The sequence below is a fragment of the Melanotaenia boesemani genome, chromosome 18 (genome assembly GCF_017639745.1).
Source record: "Melanotaenia boesemani isolate fMelBoe1 chromosome 18, fMelBoe1.pri, whole genome shotgun sequence".
NCBI classification, from domain to species: domain Eukaryota; kingdom Metazoa; phylum Chordata; class Actinopteri; order Atheriniformes; family Melanotaeniidae; genus Melanotaenia; species Melanotaenia boesemani.
The window spans coordinates 24,220,135-24,244,158 of NC_055699.1; the positions used below are offsets into that span (position 1 = coordinate 24,220,135).

Below are 24,024 nucleotides of genomic sequence, written 5' to 3' on the forward strand. Positions count from 1 at the left end.
GATCAGGATGGATGAAACAAAGTCTGATATAGAAGTTTTTTTGATGTTTCCAGGTCAGGAGTTGAGGACCTGGATTAAACCTGGATTACTCCCTGAGGCTCAGTGTTAGGGCTGGTCTGATTACAGCTCCTCTAGTTAGTACTGGTCTGACTGCTGAAAACTGATCACGGCAATCAAAAAAATCAGTGAAGCGATCAGTGGAAACATTTCATGATTTGGGTTGGAGATCTGTCTTCTCATCTCATGTTTTCATAAACCAGGTCAAGAACCGATTCTGGATCAGTGTAACAGATGTAAGCAGGTCTCATTTTTTTCTTCAGTTTAAATTTCATCTTGAGGATCATAATCTGGATTATGTTAATCTGAAGGTGTGTTTATAATCTTAGTTTTAATCTTGTCTATTGCTCCAGATGTTCCAGTATTAAAGGGACGCTCTGGTTCTTTTCTTCTAATAAACCTGAATTAAAGACGCACACACATACAGAACTCATTCAGATGCAATGAGCCATTGAGACTGAAGTGGATTCAGCATTATTACTCATTAACTTGATTTGTGTGAAACTGTTTCCAGAGGTGGAAAAGTCGTGGAATCAGGGCTCCACTACTTTTCTGAAAATTTGTCAGCAATCATTAACACAGTTGAAAATCACGTAATTTGACAATAAAATTGGCATCAATTGCAAAACATGCAATATCATGGAAGTTTAGATCTTTTCAGTCCCTGAGCCAGATGAAGAAGGAAAGCTGGATGAGAGTTTTGACCTCTGCAACCCCCCATCTGTGTGACATCACCTGAACTGACGGGGCTCATGTCTCCCCCAGAAGTTCAGCAGTGGGTTGTCCAAAATGTTCAGAAGTTCAACGCTATGTGGTTCTAGAAACAGAGAAAATGCTGCCTTTGTTTCTGGTGAAGCTTTGTCTGAGAATATTGACAACAAACAAGGAGGAGTGGATGTCCACCATTCTCCTCTTGTGTTTTGTCATTATAATTCAAGGAAGGCGATGCACCACCGCAGTCTGGCTGACATGCCACCTACTGAGTAAAGCTACCGTTGGCTGTGGACATGCAACAGAGATCAGAATTTACTAAACCAAACCGCACCACACTGACCCGGATGTGCTGGTGGGTTTGGTATGGATCTGAATCTGGATTTCTAAGCTAAGCAGTAAAAGGCAGAACCTTCCTGCAGAACCACAGAGAACTACCCACATGATGAAAACACCACAGTCACCAGCTGATTCCTGCTCAGACTGTGGAGTGTAACGGAGAGGAAGGGGTTCGCTGTAGTCCGGTCCAAACGGGCGGTTCTGTTTTGTTCTGTGACTCGTGTGTGAAACGTGACTCATTGAACCAGAGTTCAGACAGAAGCTGAAGCCGAGCCAGAGGTTTGCAGTTAGTTAAGATTCTGCTGGTGAGCCGTCGTCGGCTAATACTGAACAACAGCACTCTGTGTGTGTGTGTGTGTGTGGGTGTGTGTGGGTGTGTGTGTGTGTGTGTGTCAGAAAGTGATAAAACAAGAGAAATGAGAGAAAATGTCATTAATCAGCTTTCTGATTTAATCCGTCATGTCAGCTTCTGTTTTCCTTCATCTGCACTTTATGTTCCACATTTTTCATGTAACTTCTTTCTTTTTATTCATTGCCTTTTCTTTCTTTTCTCCATTTGCTGATTATCTCTCAGCATTTCTTTCCTCTTGTGCTTCTTCCCTGTCAGAAACTTAGTTTCTGTCTCCAAGTCGTCATTTAGTCTTGTTTTCTCCACAAACTGCATTTTCAGTCTCTTCGTTCTCAAAAAAGTTTCTGCTTTTCTTTCTTTTTTTTTCATCCTTTTTCCACAAAGTTTACCTTTCACTTGTCGGCTCAGACAGCAGACAGCTGGTGAGTCAGATTCACAGTTGTTTTAGTCCCTTTGAGGAGCATCAGATTTTCATACAAACAGGCAGAGAGACTTCTTTTCAGCATTCATAGAAGTTTTTCATGTTTATCTTTTCTTATGTGCATCCTTCAAATCAGAATCAGAAATGAGCTCCATGTAGTCCTGTAGCACAGGGGTGGCCAACGTCGGTACTCAAGAGCCACAATCCTGCAGGTTTTCCATGCATCCCTGCACCAACACACCTGACTCAAATTAAATGGATCCAACAGCCTATAAGGATCTGCACAATGACTCATTAGTTTAAGTCAGGTGTGTTGGTGCAGGGATGCATGGAAAACCTGCAGGATTGTGGCTCTCGAGGACCGACGTTGGCCACCCCTGCTCTAGCACATGGAGCAGTATGAAGGCTTTAATGGAGCGTTTGAACCAATGACGTCATAAACTGTCGCCATCCTGAAGCAGGATATTGATCTGAGATGAGTTCCTGAATAATGTAATGATTCACGTAAACTCTGTTAAAAGGAAAAAAATCACAATAAAATTAAATTTAGCAATTTTTTTATTTTAAACCAGGGGCCTTGGACTCATAAGCTTTTAACAAATTCAACTAAATCATTCATTTTCTCTGCAAAGAAACAGCGACCAGTCAAATCATGTTTTGGGTGTCTGGATGAGATTTCTGAATCCAGGTTTTTTCACAGTGCCATTTAGGACTATGTCTTTGGTGATGTATTTTGCAACTTCAGCCGTTAACACTTTTTTTGTGTGTCTTATGGGACTAATTCTACAAATGAAGACACTGAGTAGCCCTGGGATAGACTGGCGAGCTGTTCAGGGTATACCCTGCCTCTCGCCTGCTGGGATAGACTCCAGCTTTCCTGCGACCCTGAACTGGTTTAGGTGGCATAGAAAATGAATGCATGATAACAGACTAACTTGCTTTGTGGCTGGTTCATTTAATGTTTTCTTCTGTATGAGTGGAAATGTGGCCTTTTTGGAGTCTAAGCCCAAGATAGTCTATGACAGGAAGAGTGAATCCTTCACTATAAAACGTCGTTCATCTCCATGGAAACCAGCAGGACCTTCATAGTTCATTTCAAACAAAGGCAGAGTCATAGGAGAACACATTAGCAGAGTTTTTAGAGCTGAAATCAAACTTTTCACCACAAAATAGCAAAAGTAAGAAATGATTTCTGATTCTGGCTGCTAGTTCCAGAGTTTCTGTCCCACAGTTATGAGACAGACATCTTTGGAACCAACAGAGTCTCTGCTTTCATACGACTCCTTGTTTGTGTGGTTTGCTTGAAGTGGAGAAATTAGCAGAAGCTCTAAAGTGGACAGTGCTGTTCTCCTGGTTTTCTTACACTCCCATATAACTTCTTGGGGTTTGAACTGTATTTGGTTTGGATGCTGATGCTTGGTAGATTCTTTTAGCTGAGTTTCTCCCCGTCCTGTTGCTATGCTACATGTTAGCATTTGCTGCTTCCAAGCATGTGTGAACACCTCTGTTTTCCATTATGCAGAGGATCAAATGCAGGAGTTCCCATGAATGTTTTCACCTTCTTCTTTTCCTGTTTTGTTCTTGCTTGTTTCTAGTTCTGTTGCAATTTTGTAGTCTTGTTGATGCTTTTTCAGAGTAAAGAATTTTTTCTTAAAGTTGTTTGACTGAGTCTGAGCGAGGAGGAAGAGAAAGAGGAGGAGGAGGGGGAGTAAATAGTGAAGGAGTAAATAGAAGAGGAGTTTTCCACAGAAAACCACAGACGAGTCATTTTCCTAATCAGAACCAGATGGTTTCTTTCAGCTGCACATTCTTCAGAGAGGGAGGCCGAGCAAGTATCAGACAAATACTGTAGGTTGAGAGAGAGAGAGAGACGGGGAGGGGGGTTTATAAAGAGGAGGAAGACATGTTGGTCCATCTGACGAGCAGACAGCTGTGTGTGTGATAGATTAGGATGGATTAGTGATTGGCAGCAGCAGCAGAGGTCTAATCCGGCCCACCAGCAGATCAACTAAATGTTCTCAGATCCCAGTGGACTCTAATCGAGGAGCTTTCATCTCCTCTGAGATGCTGAGGAAACTTTCACTTCTTCTTCTACTTCTAATTTCATCTGCTTTCTTTGATAACTGGACTCCTCATCATCTGCCTGGATTATTCATCTCATCTGCCCCGGTTTCACCTTCTTTCTCCTACATTTTCATTATTTTTCTTTTCCTTTTGTTTCCTTTCTGATCCACCACTTCTTGCTGTTTTCTGTCTCATAATACATAAAGATGTGTGGTAGGTGTGATGAGTCGTGCTGTTTCACTTCATCTGAAGACCTGCTGAGGACCAGATGAGTTATCACATCCATGAAAGAAAATCCAAAGCTGTCACTCCACTCTGCTCTGCAGGAAATGCCCGTCTCCATAGCAACATAGGCAGGCCTGCCGCTACTCTCAAGCCCCCTCTTACCACCCAAAAGGTCACAGGTCGTGACCTGCATTCAGGTCTCAACACACATTTTATCAGGACACGTACATGCACAGTTTGGGTTCCAGCAAGGTTGCTGTAACCACGGCAACAGCAGCAGCACCCCAAAAAACATGAGAGAAATGAATGAAAGAAAGAACGTGTGTGACATTTCATCCTCACACTCATTTCCTGTATTTGTGTGTGGGGTGGGGGTGTGGGGGGAGGTCAGCAAGACCACATTTCCCCTGAACATCCAGACATGTTGCTGTGTGGAGTACACACACACAGCTCAGTGTTTTACACAGGTTTACCCATCATTCCGTCTGTTATGGAGAGAAAATCGACTCAATATTAATTATTGTGTGTCTGTGTAACACATGATTTGCAAACTGTGTAAAACTGATTTGAGTGTAACTTTTGGTAGTTTTATATGTCACATATGGTTTGTAACCTCTATAAACCATTTTGTGTGTAACTTTGGATATTTGCAAATCACAGGTTCAAATGCACACACAAATATCTAGAAATTACACAACAAAAGTTGACCCATGCACAAATTACAGAAGCAACCTTTTACAAGCTTTTTTTTGTAACATTCAGCCTTATAAATCTAATTGTTTCACTTTCAAAAATGCTTCTACGCATACAAATTGTTAAATACATGTGCAAAAATTACCTGGTATGCATGGACAAAACTGCATTTATTCACAGATCAGTTTACAAGTGCTCAAGGGATTTTGAGACTCTTTTCACGTTTGAGAAGGGTCCAGCACCAAGCTCATGTGAGTAAAATGGGACTACTGAAGCTGGTTCTGCCGTAGCCAGCTGTGGTGGTAAAGTTTGGATCAGCGAGTTTGGGCCAGTTTGGGTTGGAAGTTAGTGAAGCGAACCACCATCAGAACTGCTGTAGTCCAGGTGAGTTGAAATTCAGATGTAGAGTGACAGGCAGGGCTGGACGACATGGCCAAAACTTTTATCACAATATATTTCTTAATTTTGGTCGATAGGATATAATTCCGATATCGATATAAACAATATAAAAGCCTCAGAAAAACTGCCAAAAATCCCTACAACAGTTGGCTGTAAAACTAAATATTATTTTGCCAAGTCTATGAAACTCCTCCAGTATAACATTTTAGAAATAAAAACTGTACAATAAATTAATGTTTACCTTTTATTTGTATTTAGCAAACAAAGAATATTGAAATCACCATCAAAGGTCAAATAAAACTTTTACCTTTTGTCAATATTAATATCTTTAACTTTAAACTACAACATAGGCTTAATATGTTATTCTTAAAGATTTTAACAATGGTGCTTTAATTAGGTTTAAAAATAAAAGTACTCAGAATTGTTAGAATAAAAATAACACCGGATCCTTTTTGAGAAAAGTAAAACTACGTTACAGTCCCCAAAAATCTCCAATAATACAAGAAAAAGTTGCTAGATGCTTAGAAAAAAAGCTGCTAGAGGGGAGTGAAAACGAACAGGACAAAGTCACTAAGTTGGTGACACTGAGCCAAACCACTTCCGTACCATTGAGTTATTCTTTACTCTCTTATCACCTATTTCGTCTGCTTTCTTTTTGCTTGTAGAAGCTTGTTCAGTCATGTTTGCGTTATGGACATGAGCGCTCGTTTTGTAGCTAAAACTAACAGCGTTGGAGCTTAGCCTAGCCTTGCCTTCTACCTCGCACTGAGCACAGCCAACTGCTGCTGGGCTTGGTTGGGCTCTGTGGTGTATATCATCATTTATGTAGCCGATGTGTTGCGGCTCTTTTTGTTCGGCTTGAAGCACTGACTGTTCAAGTATTTATCACTAATACAGTGAAAATGAGAGTAAATGTGAATATTTGCTATGCAAGACGATTTCAGTGTGCGCCCCTAAATTTTCTGCTTGTGCTCCTAAAGATTTAAGTTAGAAACCACTGTGCTCCTTGTAAAAAAAAATTAGTCTGCAGCCCTGTTTTGTTTCTCATCCTCTGTGATGATCCATGATTGGTTCTCCTCCTCTGTGATGATCCATGATTGGTTCTCCTTCTCTGTGATGATCCATGATTGGTTCTCCTCCTCTGTGATGATCCATGATTGGTTCTCCTTCTCTGTGATGATCCATGATTGGTTCTCCTCCTCTGTGATGATCCATGATTGGTTCTCCTTCTCTGTGATGATCCATGATTGGTTCTCCTCCTCTGTGATGATCCATGATTGGTTCTCCTCCTCTGTGATGATCCATGATTGGTTCTCCTTCTCTGTGATGATCCATGATTGGTTCTCCTCCTCTGTGATGATCCATGATTGGTTCTCCTCCTCTGTGATGATCCATGATTGGTTCTCCTCCTCTGTGATGATCCATGATTGGTTCTCCTTCTCTGTGATGATCCATGATTGGTTCTCCTCCTCTGTGATGATCCATGACTGATTGTCCTCCTCTGTGATGGTTGATGACTGGTTCTCCTCCTCTGAGTGGTGGTCTATTGATGGCTCCTTTTCTGTGATGATCCATGATTGGTTCTCCTCCTCTGAGTGGTGGTCTATTGATGACTCCTTTTCTGTGATGATCCACAACTGGTTGTCCTCCTATGTGATGGTTGATGACTGGTTCTCCTACTCTGTGATGATCCATTTCTGGTTCTCCTCCTCTGTGATGATCCATGATTGGTTCTCCTCCTCTGTGATGATCCATGATTGGTTCTCCTCCTCTGTGATGGTTGCTGTCTGGTTCTCCTTCTCTGTGATGATCCATGACTGGTTGTCCTCCTCTGTGATGGTTGATGACTGGTTCTCCTCCTCTGAGTGGTGGTCTATTGATGGCTCCTTCTCTGTGATGATCCATGATTGGTTCTCCTCCTCTGTGATGATCCACGACTGGTTCTCCTCCTCTGTGATGATCCATTTCTAGTTCTCCTCCTCTGTGATGATCCATTTCTGGTTCTCCTCCTCTGTGATGATCCATGATTGGTTCTCCTCCTCTGTGATGATCCATGATTGGTTCTCCTCCTCTGTGATGATCCATTTCTGGTTCTCCTCCTCTGTGATGATCCATGATTGGTTCTCCTCCTCTGTGATGATCCATGACTGGTTCTCCTCCTCTGTGATGATCCATGACTGGTTGTCCTCCTCTGTGATGATCCATGACTGATTGTCCTCCTCTGTGATGGTTGATGACTGGTTCTCCTCCTCTGAGTGGTGGTCTATTGATGGCTCCTTTTCTGTGATGATCCATGATTGGTTCTCCTCCTCTGTGATGATCCATGTCTGGTTAACCTCCTCTGTGATGATCCATGATTGGTTCTCCTCCTCTGAGTGGTGGTCTATTGATGGCTCCTTTTCTGTGATGATCCACAACTGGTTGTCCTCCTATGTGATGGTTGATGACTGGTTCTCCTCCTCTGTGATGATCCATTTCTGGTTCTCCTCCTCTGTGATGATCCATGATTGGTTCTCCTCCTCTGTGATGATCCATGATTGGTTCTCCTCCTCTGTGATGGTTGCTGTCTGGTTCTCCTCCTCTGTGATGATCCATGACTGGTTGTCCTCCTCTGTGATGGTTGATGACTGGTTCTCCTCCTCTGAGTGGTGGTCTATTGATGGCTCCTTCTCTGTGATGATCCATGATTGGTTCTCCTCCTCTGTGATGATCCACGACTGGTTCTCCTCCTCTGTGATGATCCATTTCTGGTTCTCCTCCTCTGTGATGATCCATGATTGGTTCTCCTCCTCTGTGATGATCCATGATTGGTTCTCCTCCTCTGTGATGATCCATGATTGGTTCTCCTCCTCTGTGATGATCCATGACTGGTTCTCCTCCTCTGTGATGATCCATGACTGGTTCTCCTCCTCTGTGATGATCCATGACTGGTTGTCCTCCTCTGTGATGGTTGATGACTGGTTCTCCTCCTCTGAGTGGTGGTCTATTGATGGCTCCTTTTCTGTGATGATCCATGATTGGTTCTCCTCCTCTGTGATGATCCATGTCTGGTTAACCTCCTCTGTGATGATCCATGATTGGTTCTCCTCCTCTGTGATGATCCATGACTGATTGTCCTCCTCTGTGATGGTTGATGACTGGTTCTCCTCCTCTGAGTGGTGGTCTGTTGATGGCTCCTTTTCTGTGATGATCCATGATTGGTTCTCCTCCTCTGTGATGATCCATGTCTGGTTCTCCTCCTCTGTGATGATCCATTTCTGGTTCTCCTCCTCTGTGATGATCCATGACTGGTTCTCCTCCTCTGTGATGGTTGATGACTGGTTCTCCTCCTCTGAGTGGTGGTCTATTGATGGCTCCTCCTCTGTGATGATCCATGATTGGTTCTCCTCCTCTGTGATGATCCATGACTGATTGTCCTCCTCTGTGATGGTTGATGACTGGTTCTCCTCCTCTGAGTGGTGGTCTGATGGTGGCTCCTTTTCTGTGATGATCCATGATTGGTTCTCCTCCTCTGTGATGATCCATGTCTGGTTAACCTCCTCTGTGATGATCCATGATTGGTTCTCCTCCTCTGTGATGATCCATGACTGGTTCTCCTCCTCTGTGATGATCCATGATTGGTTCTCCTTCTCTGTGATGATCCATGACTGATTGTCCTCCTCTGTGATGGTTGATGTCTGGTTCTCCTCCTCTGAGTGGTGGTCTATTGATGGCTCCTTCTCGAGCACTATGTTCCTCTCAGTAACGTCGGCTGGTTCTGTCTCATTCCAATCCGTTGTTATTTGTGGCTCCACGATGGTGGATCAAGCTACCAAATTCTTTTAGGGCAGGACGTCCCTCTTTGCTTTCAAGAAGCTCTGAAGGCTCTCTTAAGGTAACACCTCTTCTCCTCTGACACTCTAACTCATCCTGACTCTGGACCTCTGAACCAGTTTAACAGGAAACAATGAGACGGAGAGTCTGGACTGTCTTATGTGGATCAGGTCTGAACAGGTCTGTGGTCTGACGTGTTTAAAGGGTTAAAACTGCTACAAGTTTCAGGAGAAGAGGAGCAGCAGATTCGTAGTTATTGACCATACAGCTGGAGAATAAAGAGGGCAGACGATCAATAGTTGCACATTATGATTAATTACAGCTGCTGCTCTCGCACACACACAGCAGTTCATGTGTGTGTCCTCAGGGTGTGTTTTCTGCTTCCTGTCATCACTCTGCCAACACACACTCACTCGGAGAAGGAATGTGACAGAATGACGCCGTGGAACCTGTTTGTGTGTGTGTGTGAGATAGATCCCCGGAGGTGTGTGTTTTTGTCTCATTTCCTGTCGAGGCGAGTCGAGGCGAAGAAGAAGCCGACAACAATCTGCTCCCTCTGAAAGTCGCCGCTTTGTTTTCTTCTGATGAAACGAGGCCGAGCAAACGGAGCGAGACGGACAGGAGGAATGCCGAAGGAGTCTGAGAGTTTCTCAACATTTTCTGTCTGCTGCTGTTACTGACAGGAGTTAGCAAAGTTGTGATAGTAGTAACCATAGTAACAGCATCAGCAACAACATCACTGATAGAAGTGATGACCCTACATTGATCACATATAGTCACACTCACTCTTTAAGCTTCAGCGTGGAGAAATCGAGAAGCTGAGATTACTTTTCTGTGTGTTTTCCTCTGGGAGAGAAAGAGAGCTGACCGAGTGTTTGTTTGTGTGTTGGTGTGTGTGTGTTCAGTTATATAGATGCAAATTCATAGAAGCAGATTAAACAGATTGTGTCTGGTATCTGTTGATGAGCTAACACTGCCCCGCGGGACTACTATCTGTGTGTGTGTGTGTGTTTTTAATGCGCCTTCTGTTACAAAGGAAGAAAATGAGCCTTCCAGCTATTTAATGTCAACGCTTTCAGATGACAGCCTCACACACACATACATACACACACACACACTCAGAGTCATTACAGTGAAGAGGCTGACGAGGCGTCAAAGCCCCTGATGCCATAGAATATATTTACACTCAAACACACACACAGAATGTGTGTGCCGGTCTGAATGGAGGGATTTAGACGTCTTTGAGTCGTGGAGGAAGGAGGAGGTTTACATCTATTATGTGTTTGCGTGAAGAGCCAGCAGGGAGCATGCTGGGAAATGGTAATGAACTGGAACTGTCTCCCTCTAAAGAACATTATACGTTTACAAGCTGCTGTCTCCGCAGAGGAAATGAGGACGGAGTCAAAGCTGTTCCACCTATCGCGGCTGCACTTGGTTATCGATTCATTGATTGGAAAATGCCACAGATTCATTGAGTATCTGACAGTCGAGTGAATATTTAAACTGTTTGATATTTACGGTTACGTGACACAGGGGCACAATTAGCTTTAACACTGATGATGAAACTGTCCGATGTTCTCATTGGCAGAAATATTTAAACATTTATTATAAAATCTGTACTGAAAAGTCTGAAATGTCTTTCAGAACATCACAAACTAAAAGTGGTTCATTGCACAGACACACATAAACTTTCCTCGAATATTCTACAGAGCCTGCCTACTGCCGTCCAAAGAAAATATTTTACTCTGTGGCCATGCCTTAGTATAGCAACATAGATTATTTAGATTTAATTGAAATTATTCTTGAGATAAAGTTTATTGATGTAGCTGAACTTACTGGGTTTGCTTAACCGAATGGTTTGCTGTTAAAAGAGATGGGACACCAGGTACACCATCCAGTGGTGGCTGCACTGGTTGTTTGTTCCCCAAAATGTACACTACCAGTCAAAAGTTTGGACACATTTCCATTAAATCTAATGGGAAAGCATGTCCACATTTTTGACTGGTAGTGTACAAATCTGATAAAAACAGGCAGCAGTATGCCTACTCTATGGTAGCCCTGGGGGGGGGGGGGGGGGGGGGGGGGGGCATTCAGGAAGTCCAGCTCAAAACCCCTGAAAACTTACAGAACAAAAAGATGAATTATACCCTGAGATCTGTTGGGATTAAACACAATGTCATATTTAGAGACTTTGTTTGACTTGGCAGTGGTTGGTAAACTCAGAAGACCCAAATAGAAGCAGAGGTCTGCAGAAGTTCTGGTTTTTCATGTTATCGTGCTTGACGTGTTCACAAATAACTGATCCATCCCTGTCTTTTTGTCTGTCTTTCAGCCTGTCTGTCAGGACAGTCTCCAGACTGTACACTGGTCCAGTCCAAAGAAGACGACTTCGACTGGGAGCAGGGAGACACCAGAGACCGTCCGTCAAGCAACCCCTGGATCCCTGCAGGTAATGTCGGACAGGATTTTTATTATTATGTGGGTCAGGACTCATTCAGGAGGGGTTCCTCAGGGAACCGGCCTGGGTCCTCTGAAGCTGCTTCCTGTGTCTATTATATCAACATGTTTCAGGAATGATGTTCTGCCCCTTTAAACATGATCCTGGAGGTTCTGTATGGAGACATCTGCTGTGCACACCTGTGCTTCATGGTTGCTGTATCAGATTTGGTTCCTCTCTGATCGGCTGACGGACAGATCCATCGGTCTGACCCTGAACGCATCTTGCGCTATTAGGACAAATCTAACAGAAGGAAGTTTTTAGCTTCTTTATTATTTAGGCTCCCAATTTTTTTTTCTGTTGTATCACTCATACAACTCTTTGGTCAGCATATGTTGTTTTTAAACGTGATTATAAATAAAGTTTACTTGACTTGATTCTATTCAGAGCCGTCCCACTGAAAATGTGAGTTGTTGTAATGTGTTAGTATGATGTTTGTTTTTGTTGTGAGTAATTATTAACCACATAATTAACCAGGTAACCAACCTGGAGTCTGGTGTTTACTGTTTCCTTTCCTCCATTCACCTCCTGAACACCTGTTTTGTTGCTGATGGTTGCATCACTGCAGAGTGATGGCTGCTGTGTTTGCTGTTGGAGTATTCCAGCGAATGTTGGATCCAGCCAACATAAGGATGTAGAAGAGGAAATAAGGAGGCAGAGGAGTAAATAAGTAGGTAGAAGAAGAAACAAGGAAGAAGCAAAGGAAATGAAGAGGTAGAGGAAGAAACAAGGAGTAAATAAAGGACTAAAGATTAAAACAAGGAGATAAAGGAGAACACAAAGGGGTAACTGAGTAAATGAGGACATAAGAGAAGAAATAAGCAGACAAGAGAGGAAAAAATAGATAGAGAAGGAAGTAGATAAGGAAAAATAGTGGAAAAAAGAAGACAGAAGAGGAAATTAGATCAAAATCAGGTAGAATAAGAATGATGATTGAATAGAAAAGAGGAATATGGAGGTACATGAGGTAATAATGAGGTAGTGGAGGAAATGAGGAGATAGGGTAGGACATGAGGTAGGGGAGAGAAATTAAGGCGATGTTCACCATCAGGAGGCTGTTGGGATGTTTGATATTTCTCAGGTGGAAGTTAAAATCCGGATGCAAGAGTTTAAAGGTCAGTACTCAGCAGCTCAACTGGAAACAGCCAACGGTGGCTGAGAAAACAAATGAAAGAACCGCTGCAGAGTCAGTGTTAGGTTTGTCCTTTCTGGGCTCCTGTAGGAACCTTCAGTCCAACATGGTGGAGAACTGAGCAGTTCTGAGTTTCATGTGTGCAAAGTGTCTTTGTGTTGAGCTTTAAATGGTTAAAAGAACCTTCAGGTGACTTTTATTTCAACATGTGTAGAACCAGATTTCAGAGCCCCTGCTTTTAATCAGGCCATGAATAATCAATGCTTTTATTGATTGATTGTAATGCAGTTAAAGGTGAGTTTTCAGCTCCAGTTGCTGACAAAGTCTTTATCGCCACAATACTAACGTACGCTGCAGCAGTTTAGCAGATAAAGAACTTCTTACAGGCTGGTCGTTCTCAGTGTAATGAAGTATTGAACTGTTCCTTTAATGCAGTTTCACTGTTGGTACCTGAAGGCAGCACAAGGAGCTGCTGCAGCCGCTGTTATCTGCTATTGACCTGCCACACTTCCTGTCTGAGTTATGGACGGACAGCGAGGGTTCACAATGAACCATGCTGATAACGCTCTCTCTGTGTGTTTGTGTGTGTGCGTGAGGCAGCCGCCGTTTGTCACATGCTCACAGAGGTTAGGCCGCTGACGAATGAGAATGCAGCACTCTTAAATCACAGAGCCAATCACGTGAGAGACAGGCTGAGCGAGGACACACAGAAAGGAGGTGGTTACTGTCCTGTTTAATGTGAGTTATGGAGGAGGAGGAGGAGGAGGAGGAGGACAAGAAGGAAAAGGAAGGGAAGGGAGAGGAGAAACAAGGAGGAAGACGATAAAATGTGGGATATGTAGAGGAGGAAATGAGGAGGTAAAAGAGGAAATAGGGAGGTAGGGGAGGAAACAAGGAGATAGTGGAGGAAATGAGGAGGTAGTGGAGGAAACAAAGATGTACTGGAGGAAATGAAGAGGTAGAGGGGTAGGAGGCAGAGCAGGAAGTGAGGAAGTAAAGGAAAAAATGAGGAAGGAGAGGAGGAAATGAGGAAGTAGGAGAGAAAACAGAGGTCAAGGAGGAAACAAGGAGGTAGCAGAGATAATGAGGAGGTAGGGGAGGAAATTTGGAGTAAACAAGTAGGTAGTGGACGAGATGATATAGAGGAGGAAAAGAGGTAGTGAAGGAAAGGAGGATGTATAGGAGGAAATAAGGTGGTAAAGAAAGAAACTAGTGGATAGTTTACCATATTCTTTCTTTGTGATATAGGACAGTGTGTGTGTGTGTGTGTGTGTGTATGTGTGTGTGTGTATGTGTGTGAGACTAATTGCAGCCAATCCAAGCAATCAGAGAGCAAACAGCTTCTCTCCCAGTGGACACACACACACACACTCCTCCTCCTCCTCCTCTTCCACGCTTCGATCTCCTCCTGGCTGATGTGTGGAGCAGCGAGCAGGACAAGGCAGGACATTAAATCTAACTCACCCTCCACAGCAGAGTCAGATGCAGCAACAAAACGATGCTCTCAGAGAACCAACGCCGCCATAAATCCTTATCAGCTCACTTTCAGGCCTCCTCTTCCAAAATCGTTGGCAACAAAACACCAGAAAGGAGTCCCAACAGTTGGTGGAGCACCTGACGACTGATGAGGTCAGCAGGTCACATGACAGTGTGAGTCTGTGGACAAGAAACAAAGTCAGAATTTAAAGCAGAACCTTTCGTGTTGATGGCCATGCCTCTAAGGCAACACCACCTCTTTTTGAAGATTAGGAAGCTCCCTGCAAGTCTTTTTCAGTTTTTGTACCAGAAATAGAAAAGCTGGCAGGTCAAAGTTCTGCTGCTATTCCTTCATCACGTATCGACTCCACTCCTGTGGGCTTTACAAGCTAACATGAAGTTTGCTAACTCTCATATATGGAAGATGTTTGCTACTTTTACAAGTTTTCTGTCATTGCTGGTTCTGAGGGTGATTAAGCAGTCATACAGTTCCCAGCAATGGTCCTCACGTGCAAGGAAAGCAGCTCTGTGCAATTAGCTAAATACACAAAAAGGATGGAGAACCTTCGGCAATAGAGCTCGCTAGTCCTTAAAACCCCCAAGAGAACCCAGAACTGTTTGGTCTGAGTGGTTGTGTGGTTAACCTTTCAACCAGTCAGTAAGAGAACGTGTCCGAGCTGCAGAGCTTCAACGTTATGGTGTTACGTTCGTATCCTGAACAACTACTGGTTGTTGATCTCAGAAGGTTTACATTCATTTTAAATGTTCTTCAGGTTGTACTCTGAGCCACAGAGAGCTGGAGGTGAAAAAACCTGGATATAGCCGCTTTTCTCCACCGAAACTCATCTAGTTTAATACTGCACACACACACACACTGAGTAGCAGCGAGGCATCGATTGACCAGTGATTGCAGGCTCCATTTAATGTTCTTATAAATGGTACAAGTTCAATCTAATCTGAGCCTTGTAGCAGCGACTCTCTCTCTGCTGTCAGTGTGAACAACAGTAATCTTCTCTAATACCCTTTACTGCCACACACACACAGAAACACACACAGAAACACACATGCTCTGTGTTTGCAGTTGTGAGCTGTACCTCCTCTCATCTTAGAGCTGTTTCTGACTCATTGGCAGTGTGTGTTAAATGAGTTCTCCTCAGATGCTTTAACCTGATCCTGGACTTGGTTCTGTTCAGCTGTGAGTCCGTTAAAAATAACCGGTGGTCTCAGTCACATCACTGATATATTTAGCTCCTCTGGCTGCAGACACTTGGCTAACCTTTGAAGTTGGCTTGAACATTCCAGTTCCACCTCGCTCCCTGTCACTGATAATTAAATGTTCCTAATGTGGGCATCCTAAACTAGTCAGAACCACAGATGTGGTTCTAATACACAGACTGTGAAATGGAAGAGAAACTGTTGGTTCTGTTCCCAGATGTTCCCCATAGTCAGTCTTTAACTGTTAGCCTGCTGAACAGACCCATGCTCAACCTGGTAAGACATGTATACCAGGTTCTACTCATGTTCTCTTCTTCTGGTTCTGTTGCCATCATTGTGTATTTGGATATTAATATAATGAACAGCTGGCTTTGGTGCTGTCCTTCACTTGTAGACTGTTCCAATAGTCTTGCAAACTTGATCCACTGGTTATTATTTTTAAAAACGGTGGTTACCACAGAAATTCAGTGAGAAGACCCAGATATCCGGCAACACGTGATCCCACAATGACCAGTCACAAGGGAGTACCTCTGCTTAACTGTCTGCGTAGCAGTTGTGCACGTCAGGTCTGGAAGAGGTGCACGTCGAGCCTCTGCGGACCTACGCAGCGCCTACAGCGGTTACGCAGATGCCGCACGACCATAAATCCGCCTTAAGAAACTACGAAATTCCTGGCTTAAGGCGGATTTATGGTTGCACGACATCTGCGTAAACGCTGTAGGCTCAGCGTAGGTCTGCAAAGGCTCGATGCGCACCTTTTCCAGACCTAATTTGCACCCCTGCTACGCAGATGGTTACACAGAGGTACAAATTCTTCTATGGTTCATGTTGTCGACTGGTAAGAAGTTCCTGTTCTTCACTGGTTCAACTAATGTCCCTTACTGGTCTATTTAAATACTTGGTTGTACTCGTGTCCTTTAGGACCGCAACTATTAAAACGACTAGTTGACTAATCAGATTATGTATATCATACTTATTAAATGGATCCCATTTCACTTTCAGCTTTTAAATCTTGCATGAGTTTGTTATGTAAGTCCGACATGCCTCCTTTAACTGTTCGAGCATTGCAGACGTACTTCAATAGTATGTTCTCCGCAAGAAGACTGGTTCTTATGTTGCTTGCATTTCTCATCATTGTTTTTTGTGTTTTATTAACGTTCTGCCAGGTTCTTCACTGGGAAGGTTAGAAGGATCCAGCTGACTAATGTACTGGTTCTACGCCTGTGGATGGATCTTGTTGTTCTTCTTCTATTTTATACTTGTCGATGGGTTATTCTTATGTTCCTGATGAGTAGACTGATGTTCTTTACCTGTAAACTGCTTTTTCACCGATTTCCTTACCACTCATCTGGTTCTTTAAATCTCTTCATATCTTATTTTTTACTATTAGATTTGTTCTATTCTTCCTCTTCATGTTTGGTAACAGTCTTATTAGCTCAAACATTCTTGTTTTTCTGGCTGCTATTGGGTGGTTCTTTAGACGACTGTTGATGGAAGTATCCCTTGCTAGTTGTGGTTTTTGAGAGTTCTGCTGTTTTTGTTTTCTTTTGTTTTTGTGTTTGTTTTTCACTCTCACTATGAGCTGAACAGTAGCCTGTCAGTCACAGCCGAGGGCCAATGAAACGCCTTGGTCTCAAGCTTTTAATTGATTTGCTCCAATCAAGGATGACCAGGGGAACACACTCACACACAAACACATGCACACATTGGGATGCCTTTGGTGTACATTTGTGTGTTTGTGTGTGTTTGTGTCTCTGTGGGGTTCAGGGTATATTAATATTTCTAATAGGGCTGTTATCAGCTCACTGCCAGCTGTACACAGCATACACACACAACCACAGCGAAGCTGGAAGGCAAATATATACACAACACACACACACTCTGTCTGGCTGTTGTGTGATAACTCCCACAATGCTTTTCTGTGTCAAAGAGACCTGGAGGTCAAAACCACTTTTCTGTATGTGTGTGTTTAAAAAAATACAAGCAACAAACACACATACAGAAACACAGACACACACTTTGTGGCTTTAAAGTGAATCTGAAAACAGATTACACACACAGCTGCAGGTAAACAGTGTTTAAAGGTGAGTGAGGGTGAACGAGAGGCCGAGAGACCTGAAGAAACAGAGAGAGAGAGAGTGTTTGAAGTTTTTTTCTGTTCGGCAAATAAATAGTCCAAAACTGTGTGTGTGTGTGTGTGTTTGGGTTAATTAGTGTGTTAAAGGGGTTTATCAGCGTGTCGGCATGCAGGAGATGCATCCTCTGAACATGACATGACTCTGAGTGTGTGTTCGTGTGTGTGTGTGTGTGTGTGTGTTCAGTCAGTATAAAGCCTCTATCAGCGTCCTGCCAAAACCAGTTAAAGCCTCATTCAGGGACTTTAAACTTGCGTCCAGCCAATCACGGGAGAGGTCACTTTGACATGCTTGCTCCCTATTGGCCGGTTACATGATGCAGAATCTCCCAAACACAGAATAAGTGTTAGACCTGTTTAACCAGTAAGCAACTGGTTTTATTTGGTTTTAATTGGTTTTATCTGTTATAACAGGTTTGATTTGGTTTAATCTGATTTAAGTGGTTTTACAAATACATAACTGGTTGTTTCTCTGATTGGTGTATTTTATTACTGGTTCTAACTGATTTTAACTGGTTATTTCTGATTGGTACAAGTCATTACTGGTTCTTACTAGTTTTAACTTCTTGTTTCTAATTAGTAAGTGTTGTTACTGTTCCATTCTGGTTTTAACTTGTTATTTTTGATTGGGGACGAGTTGTTACTGGTTTTACCTGGTTCTTCCTAATAGGTACATATTACTGTTGGAACTGGCCTTGTTTGGTTATTTCTGACTGGCACATGTTACTGGTTAGTATGTTTTTTTTATGGCTTGTCTAGATGTGTGTTTGAATAAATTTCTGAGCTCCACTTTGAACCTGTTTGCCTGAAGATAATTTTTCATGTTGAGAGCTTTTCAAAAATTTAAACTTCCAGTCAGATCCTGAAATAAACCAGTTAGAGCAGGAAGGCAGGAAGACACACACACACAGACACACACACGTCTTTGTGGTGTGTGTGTGTTATTTGAGTGTAAATCTCCTCAATGCGCTGCAGCTGCCTCTCCTCACGTCTCAATACAGCTCTGGTAATAGAATTACCCCCTCCATCTGTGTGTGTGTGTGAGCTGGGTCTAATGTGATTGGTTTACAACTGGCAGGGGTCGGCCGTGATTGGCCGACAGGTGAGAGAGGGCGGGAGGTTAACGAGAAAGAGAAACGCCAGGACACGAACAACAGCTGTGTGTGTGTGTGCGCACAACAGCTGCGTGTGTGTGTCAGATGCAGCAGTTTGTTTCTGTCTCAAACTTTCTTCTCAGACTGACGGTGAATTGAAATGAGAAATTATTGATCTTGTTGGGATCTGTGTGATGTCATCGGTGATGATGTCATTTTATCTTTTCCGCCCTGAGGTTGGTGCTTGGATTTTTTTGTTGGAAGGTGTTGAAGTCTGGAAGAAGATCCAGGAGTCCTTGAAAAGGTTTTAGAGGCCTTAAAAATGGCGACAGAAAATGGCAGATAATGACATATGTGCTTTGAAATACTGTAACTCTTCAAACATTTATGCTATTAACGTAATTCAAATGGATTCTGAAAGCTGAGAAGCACAGCTTTCCGCTGGTATATGACACATTGTGGTGCCGTAATGTTCGGTCATTGTTCGTTGCCGGCGACAGCATCCGATTTTAAAGGGTTAAGTAATACAGCATTCTAGCTTTCAAGTAAACCAAGTATTTTATTCACTCATGACGTCACAGTTCTTAAAGAAGAACCCGTTTTTTTTGTTCTGGTTCAAAATTAGGTTTGGGAACCTGCATTGCCACAGAGCCCTGCCACTGTAAAAGGCCTATATGGTGTCTCAGAACAGGATGGTGTTTAAGTCAGACATTTGGGCCAGGTCTAACACTGAATTTGATCAGTCGTGATCATTGAGAAAATCTGATTCAGGCAGCTCTGGTAGGAGGATGTTTGTATTTCCTCTACAGTTGCAAAGGGGAGGAAAATTTTCAGTACATTTCCAATAAATTTCCAAAAACAGTCCATGGGAAGTTAAGCTGGGGAATTTAGGAAATACATGTTTTGAGCCTTCAGGAAATTTTGGCACTTAACAATATGCTGCTGTATTTTTGTAGCATTCTTTACATATGTCTTTGCACAATATTTACACACATACAAAGACTTTCCTTCAACATTAGTTTGTGTGAAATGCCTCCAACACATCGGATGGCAAACGTGACATTTTTTTGTTAAATAAGATAACAAAGCTTTTATAAACACTAATGCAACAGCATTAACAGCATGAACAGACATGTAGTTAACATGTAGTTTCTTCAAAATATTTTACCATTGACGTATAAATTAAATTTACCCCATAATGTTATGAAAACTTAGTTGACTTTATGTAGTTGCAAGCTCAAGTGTGGCCTCAGTATTCCAGGGTTAAAGAAATCACCATTTCATCTGATGGAGGAACGCACGGTGCATGTAGGGGGTGTGGCTTCAAAAACCCTGCAGTAAACAGTAAACAGTGTACTGTGTGCATGTGACTGAATGGCATAGATATTCAACTGTGCTTGCATTAAATCTGGTTGCTTTAGCCAAGATCATGCAACAATATATTTCCCTCAACTATATTTAAGTTCCCTTTTAAGTGAATAAATCTAAATTTTTTAATTTACGGTTAATTCTTATGGAAGGTTTCCAACTTTGAAAATTCCTGGGATTTTGCAACCCTAATTTTCTCACCTTCTGCGCTGGAATCCAGTTCTCTACGTTTGTAAATTCACTTCACGACTACTTAGATGAGGTTTTGCTGCAGAACCATGGAGTGTTTGTAGGCTTTTGCTGCAGATGTATCGACTCTGAGCTGAGCAGCAGCTGCTCTTCATCATCTGAAGCATAAAGAGAAGGACCTGGAAACAAATGTTAATCACACAGAAGCAGAAATGCTGCATTTCCATGTGAATGAACTCATCAGAGTTTTTCTTCTCCGTCCGGCTCTTCATCAGTCTGCTTTGTCCTCACTCCTCCTCTCATTTATCTTCCCTCTTCCTCTCTTCCCCCCACCGTGATTAAAGTTCTTGTTTTTCTAATCGATTCTCCTCAAGGTCTATTGATCTGCTGACACACACACACACACAAGCGTTAGCACACACTTGTAACCAGGAAATAAAACAAAAATCTGCTCTCATTGAATTGATCTCTGAGGATGAAATCACTGTGTGAGTCAGGAGGTCGATTCGTGTTGTTTGGTTACAGAGGAGAATTTAAATCCATGTCTCTGGTCACTTTTAGATTGTTTCATCTGAAAATGAGCTCTTTTTAAAATTTAGTGATAAATAACATCACAGCTGGAGCTCTTTGAGCATCATCCTTCCAAGAACCATCACTTAGTTTTCAGCCTTCATCGTTCAGCTCAGCCAGATGCAAACAGTCTGCCATCAACATTAAAAACAGGGGAGCAAGTAAAAGATTCATGCAAATGTTTTGATATATGATAAAGAATGATCATTAATGATGATAAAGATAATGTTAACCCTAGTGCTGAATCTAGGCAGAATGTTACAGATGAAGGGAAAGTCACGCAGTGTAGATGCTGGTGGTGGACTTTGAGGATGTAGACTTCTAATGGGGATCCATCTTTAGCTAACTGCAGAACCACAGTCTGGAAATAGAAGAAGAAACAAGATGGATCAGAACTCCCTTAAAACTCATTCACACTCAACATTAAATACTTTCTGTCTATACTGAGGATGGGTTTAGAGAACTACCAGATTCATACCCAAATCCATCCATCCATTCATCCATCCATCTATCCATCCATCCATCCATCCTTCCCTCCATCTATCCATCCATCCATTCATCCATCCGTCCGTCCGTCCGTCTGTCCATCCGTCCGTCCGTCTGTCCATCCATCCGTCCGTCCGTCCATCCATCCATCCATCCATCATCCATCTATCCATCCATCCATCCGTCCGTCCGTCCATCCATCCATCCATCCATCCATTTGTCCGTCCGTCCATCCCTCCATCCATCCATCCATTCATCCATTCATCCATCCATCCATCCATCCATCCATCCATTCATCCATCCTTCCATCCATCCATCCATCCCTCCATCTATCCATCCATCCATTCATCCATCCGTCCGTCCGTCCGTCTGTCCATCCGTCCGTCCGTCTGTCCATCCATCCGTCCGTCCGTCCGTCCATCCATCCATCCATCCATCATCCATCTATCCATCCATCCATCCGTCCGTCCGTCCATCCATCCATCCATTTGTCCGTCCGTCCATCCCTCCATCCATCCATCCATTCATCCATCCATCCATCCATCCATCCATCCATCCATCCTAAGTGAGGCTAGGTACGTGGATCAACTAGTCAATCGAGAAATTCAGCTTTTGGCTTATCTCCTTCCTCACCATGACAGATGGATGCAAAATCCGCATCACTGCAGATGTTGCAGTGATCGCTGTACCAAACGCAGCAAAATGGAAATTGTGAGGCAGTGTTGCACAGTATAGCTCATGTACAACCAGACAAAGAAACAAAGAAGAATAAGGAGATGACCAAAGTGGCGTAACTTTGAGGTTTTGTGAATCTGTTCGAAACTACAAACACATCTTTGATGTTACCCTGCATGTCCATAAGGACAGAGAACTGAAGTACAATTAGGAGGAGACTGGATGTGATCTCCACCATCGCCATGTTTGCTATTGTTTGAAACTGACCTCAGAACTTGGAAGTGAACTCAGAGCTCTGCAATGCCCTCTAGTGGATACATTTCTAACAACTACCCTGATATAAAGTATGCATAGTATGCTTGACATTGGCTTGGTATTCTGTGGAAATATCCTTTTGTAAAGGGAGTTTAACACTGACACCGGGGCCTGATAAGTTCCAGACATGTTCTGGAGGAGCTGTGTGAGAAACACAGATACACTTCCAACATTCAAACATCTCCCAGAATTCCTGGAATAACTCCAGGAATGACAGATTGCAGCAGGAATGTTCTGTCAGCTCCTGCTTCCTTTTCACGTTAGAAATATGTTGAGATGCATGTGTTGTCCAAATCAACACACAGCCAACACAGGAGCCTCACTCTCACAGGTTTTCAGTTTCCCATCACATCTGTCGTCCTCCGGTGTCAGTCCGGAGTATTTTCAGCTGTGAAAACGAGTTCAAGTTCCTTCCCTTTATGTTTAAGGAGAAACTGCAGCGAAAGTGAAGATGTATTTCTCTCTGGAAAATCATGTTTACTGACTTGTTAGACTGTTCAGACATTCCTCTCATGGTTTCACATTTACTGAACAATTTTTCTACATTATTTTTTAAAAGGAGGGCTCCACAGTGGTGTGGTGGTTAGCACCGGATCCTCACAGCAAGAAGGTTGCTGGTTCGAGCCTCGGTTGGGGGGAGTTTCGAACAGTATCCTTTCTGTGTGGAGTTTGCATGTTCTCCCCGTTTATGCGTGGGTTCTCTCCAGGTACTTTGGTTTCCTCCCACCGCTTAGGTTAAGTGGTCACTCTAAATTCTCCCTAGGTGTGAATGTGAGCGTGAGTGGTTGTTTGTGTCTCTGTGTTGGCCCTGCGATGGACTGGTGACCTGTCCAGGTGACTCTCACCTGCTAAATGCTGGGTTAGGCTCCAGCTTTCCCATGACCCTTAATTGGATGGTATAGATGATGGATGTTTTAAAAAAGGCTGTAGTGCAGGGCTACTCATTTCTGTCCTACAAGAGCTTCAGTCTTGCAGGTTTTCAATGTATCCCTGCTCCAACACGCCTGTCTCAAATGAAATGCCATGTCTTTGAAATTCAGCACAATGACTCATTAATTCAAGTCAGGTGTGTTGGAGCATGAACCGATTGAAAACCCTTCAGGACTGCAGTCCTCATAGGGACAAAATGAGTAGCCCTGCTCTAGTGGTCTCTATTCAACAATAGCTTGACAAGAAAGGGGGTCAGAGAATCAGCAAAAAGCCCCAGGCTGGGATTTGAACCTGAACCTGTTGTGTCGAGGAGCTGTCGCGTCGTTTCGTGAGGCGGTTGTTCAATTAGTTGAGCTAAACGCTGCCCATCTACATACATTTCTAATCAGTGACAGAAAAATAAGAAACATTTACAGGAAATTAGCTGCTAGACAGGAAAGGTGAACCACACGAACCAATCAGGAGTCCTATCTGTGTGTCACATGGTTCCCTCCACGGACTCCACCCTTTCAGGAAATGACCTGAATCTGTTTCTTCCAAGAGGAAGCGAGACTTATCCCATCGAATCAGAGGAGGTGCTCTGCTGGAGGCGGAGTCTGTGTATCAGCAGCTGGTATGCAGATCTGGCGTCACAGAGGAAAATCTACATACGCATTTCTACATGTCATCATCAGTGTGTTGATAAAACCGAAGCAAACATCCAGACTTCCCTTCACACCCACAAACATACACATTTTTTCCTGTGCACACACAGGTGTTTATAAAGGAAAGGAAGTGTGTATGTGTGTGTGTGAAAAGAATGTGCAACATGTGCAGTGTTTCACTCTGAGCATACAGTGTTGCACAATACACCGTTTTGAATGTGAACTGAT

General features: G+C 43.0%; 1 protein-coding gene across 12 annotated transcripts in view; it reads left to right on the forward strand.

The window, feature by feature from the left end:
- Positions 1-24,024, forward strand: part of LOC121628798 (receptor-type tyrosine-protein phosphatase mu-like) — a 165,821-nt gene that overhangs the window by 23,419 nt on the left and 118,378 nt on the right. For all 12 annotated transcript variants that reach the window (XM_041968107.1, XM_041968109.1, XM_041968112.1 and 9 more), the window contains exon 2: positions 11,404-11,520. In XM_041968107.1, coding sequence (XP_041824041.1) covers positions 11,404-11,520 — 117 coding nt within the window. The remainder of the gene's footprint in view (positions 1-11,403; positions 11,521-24,024) is intronic.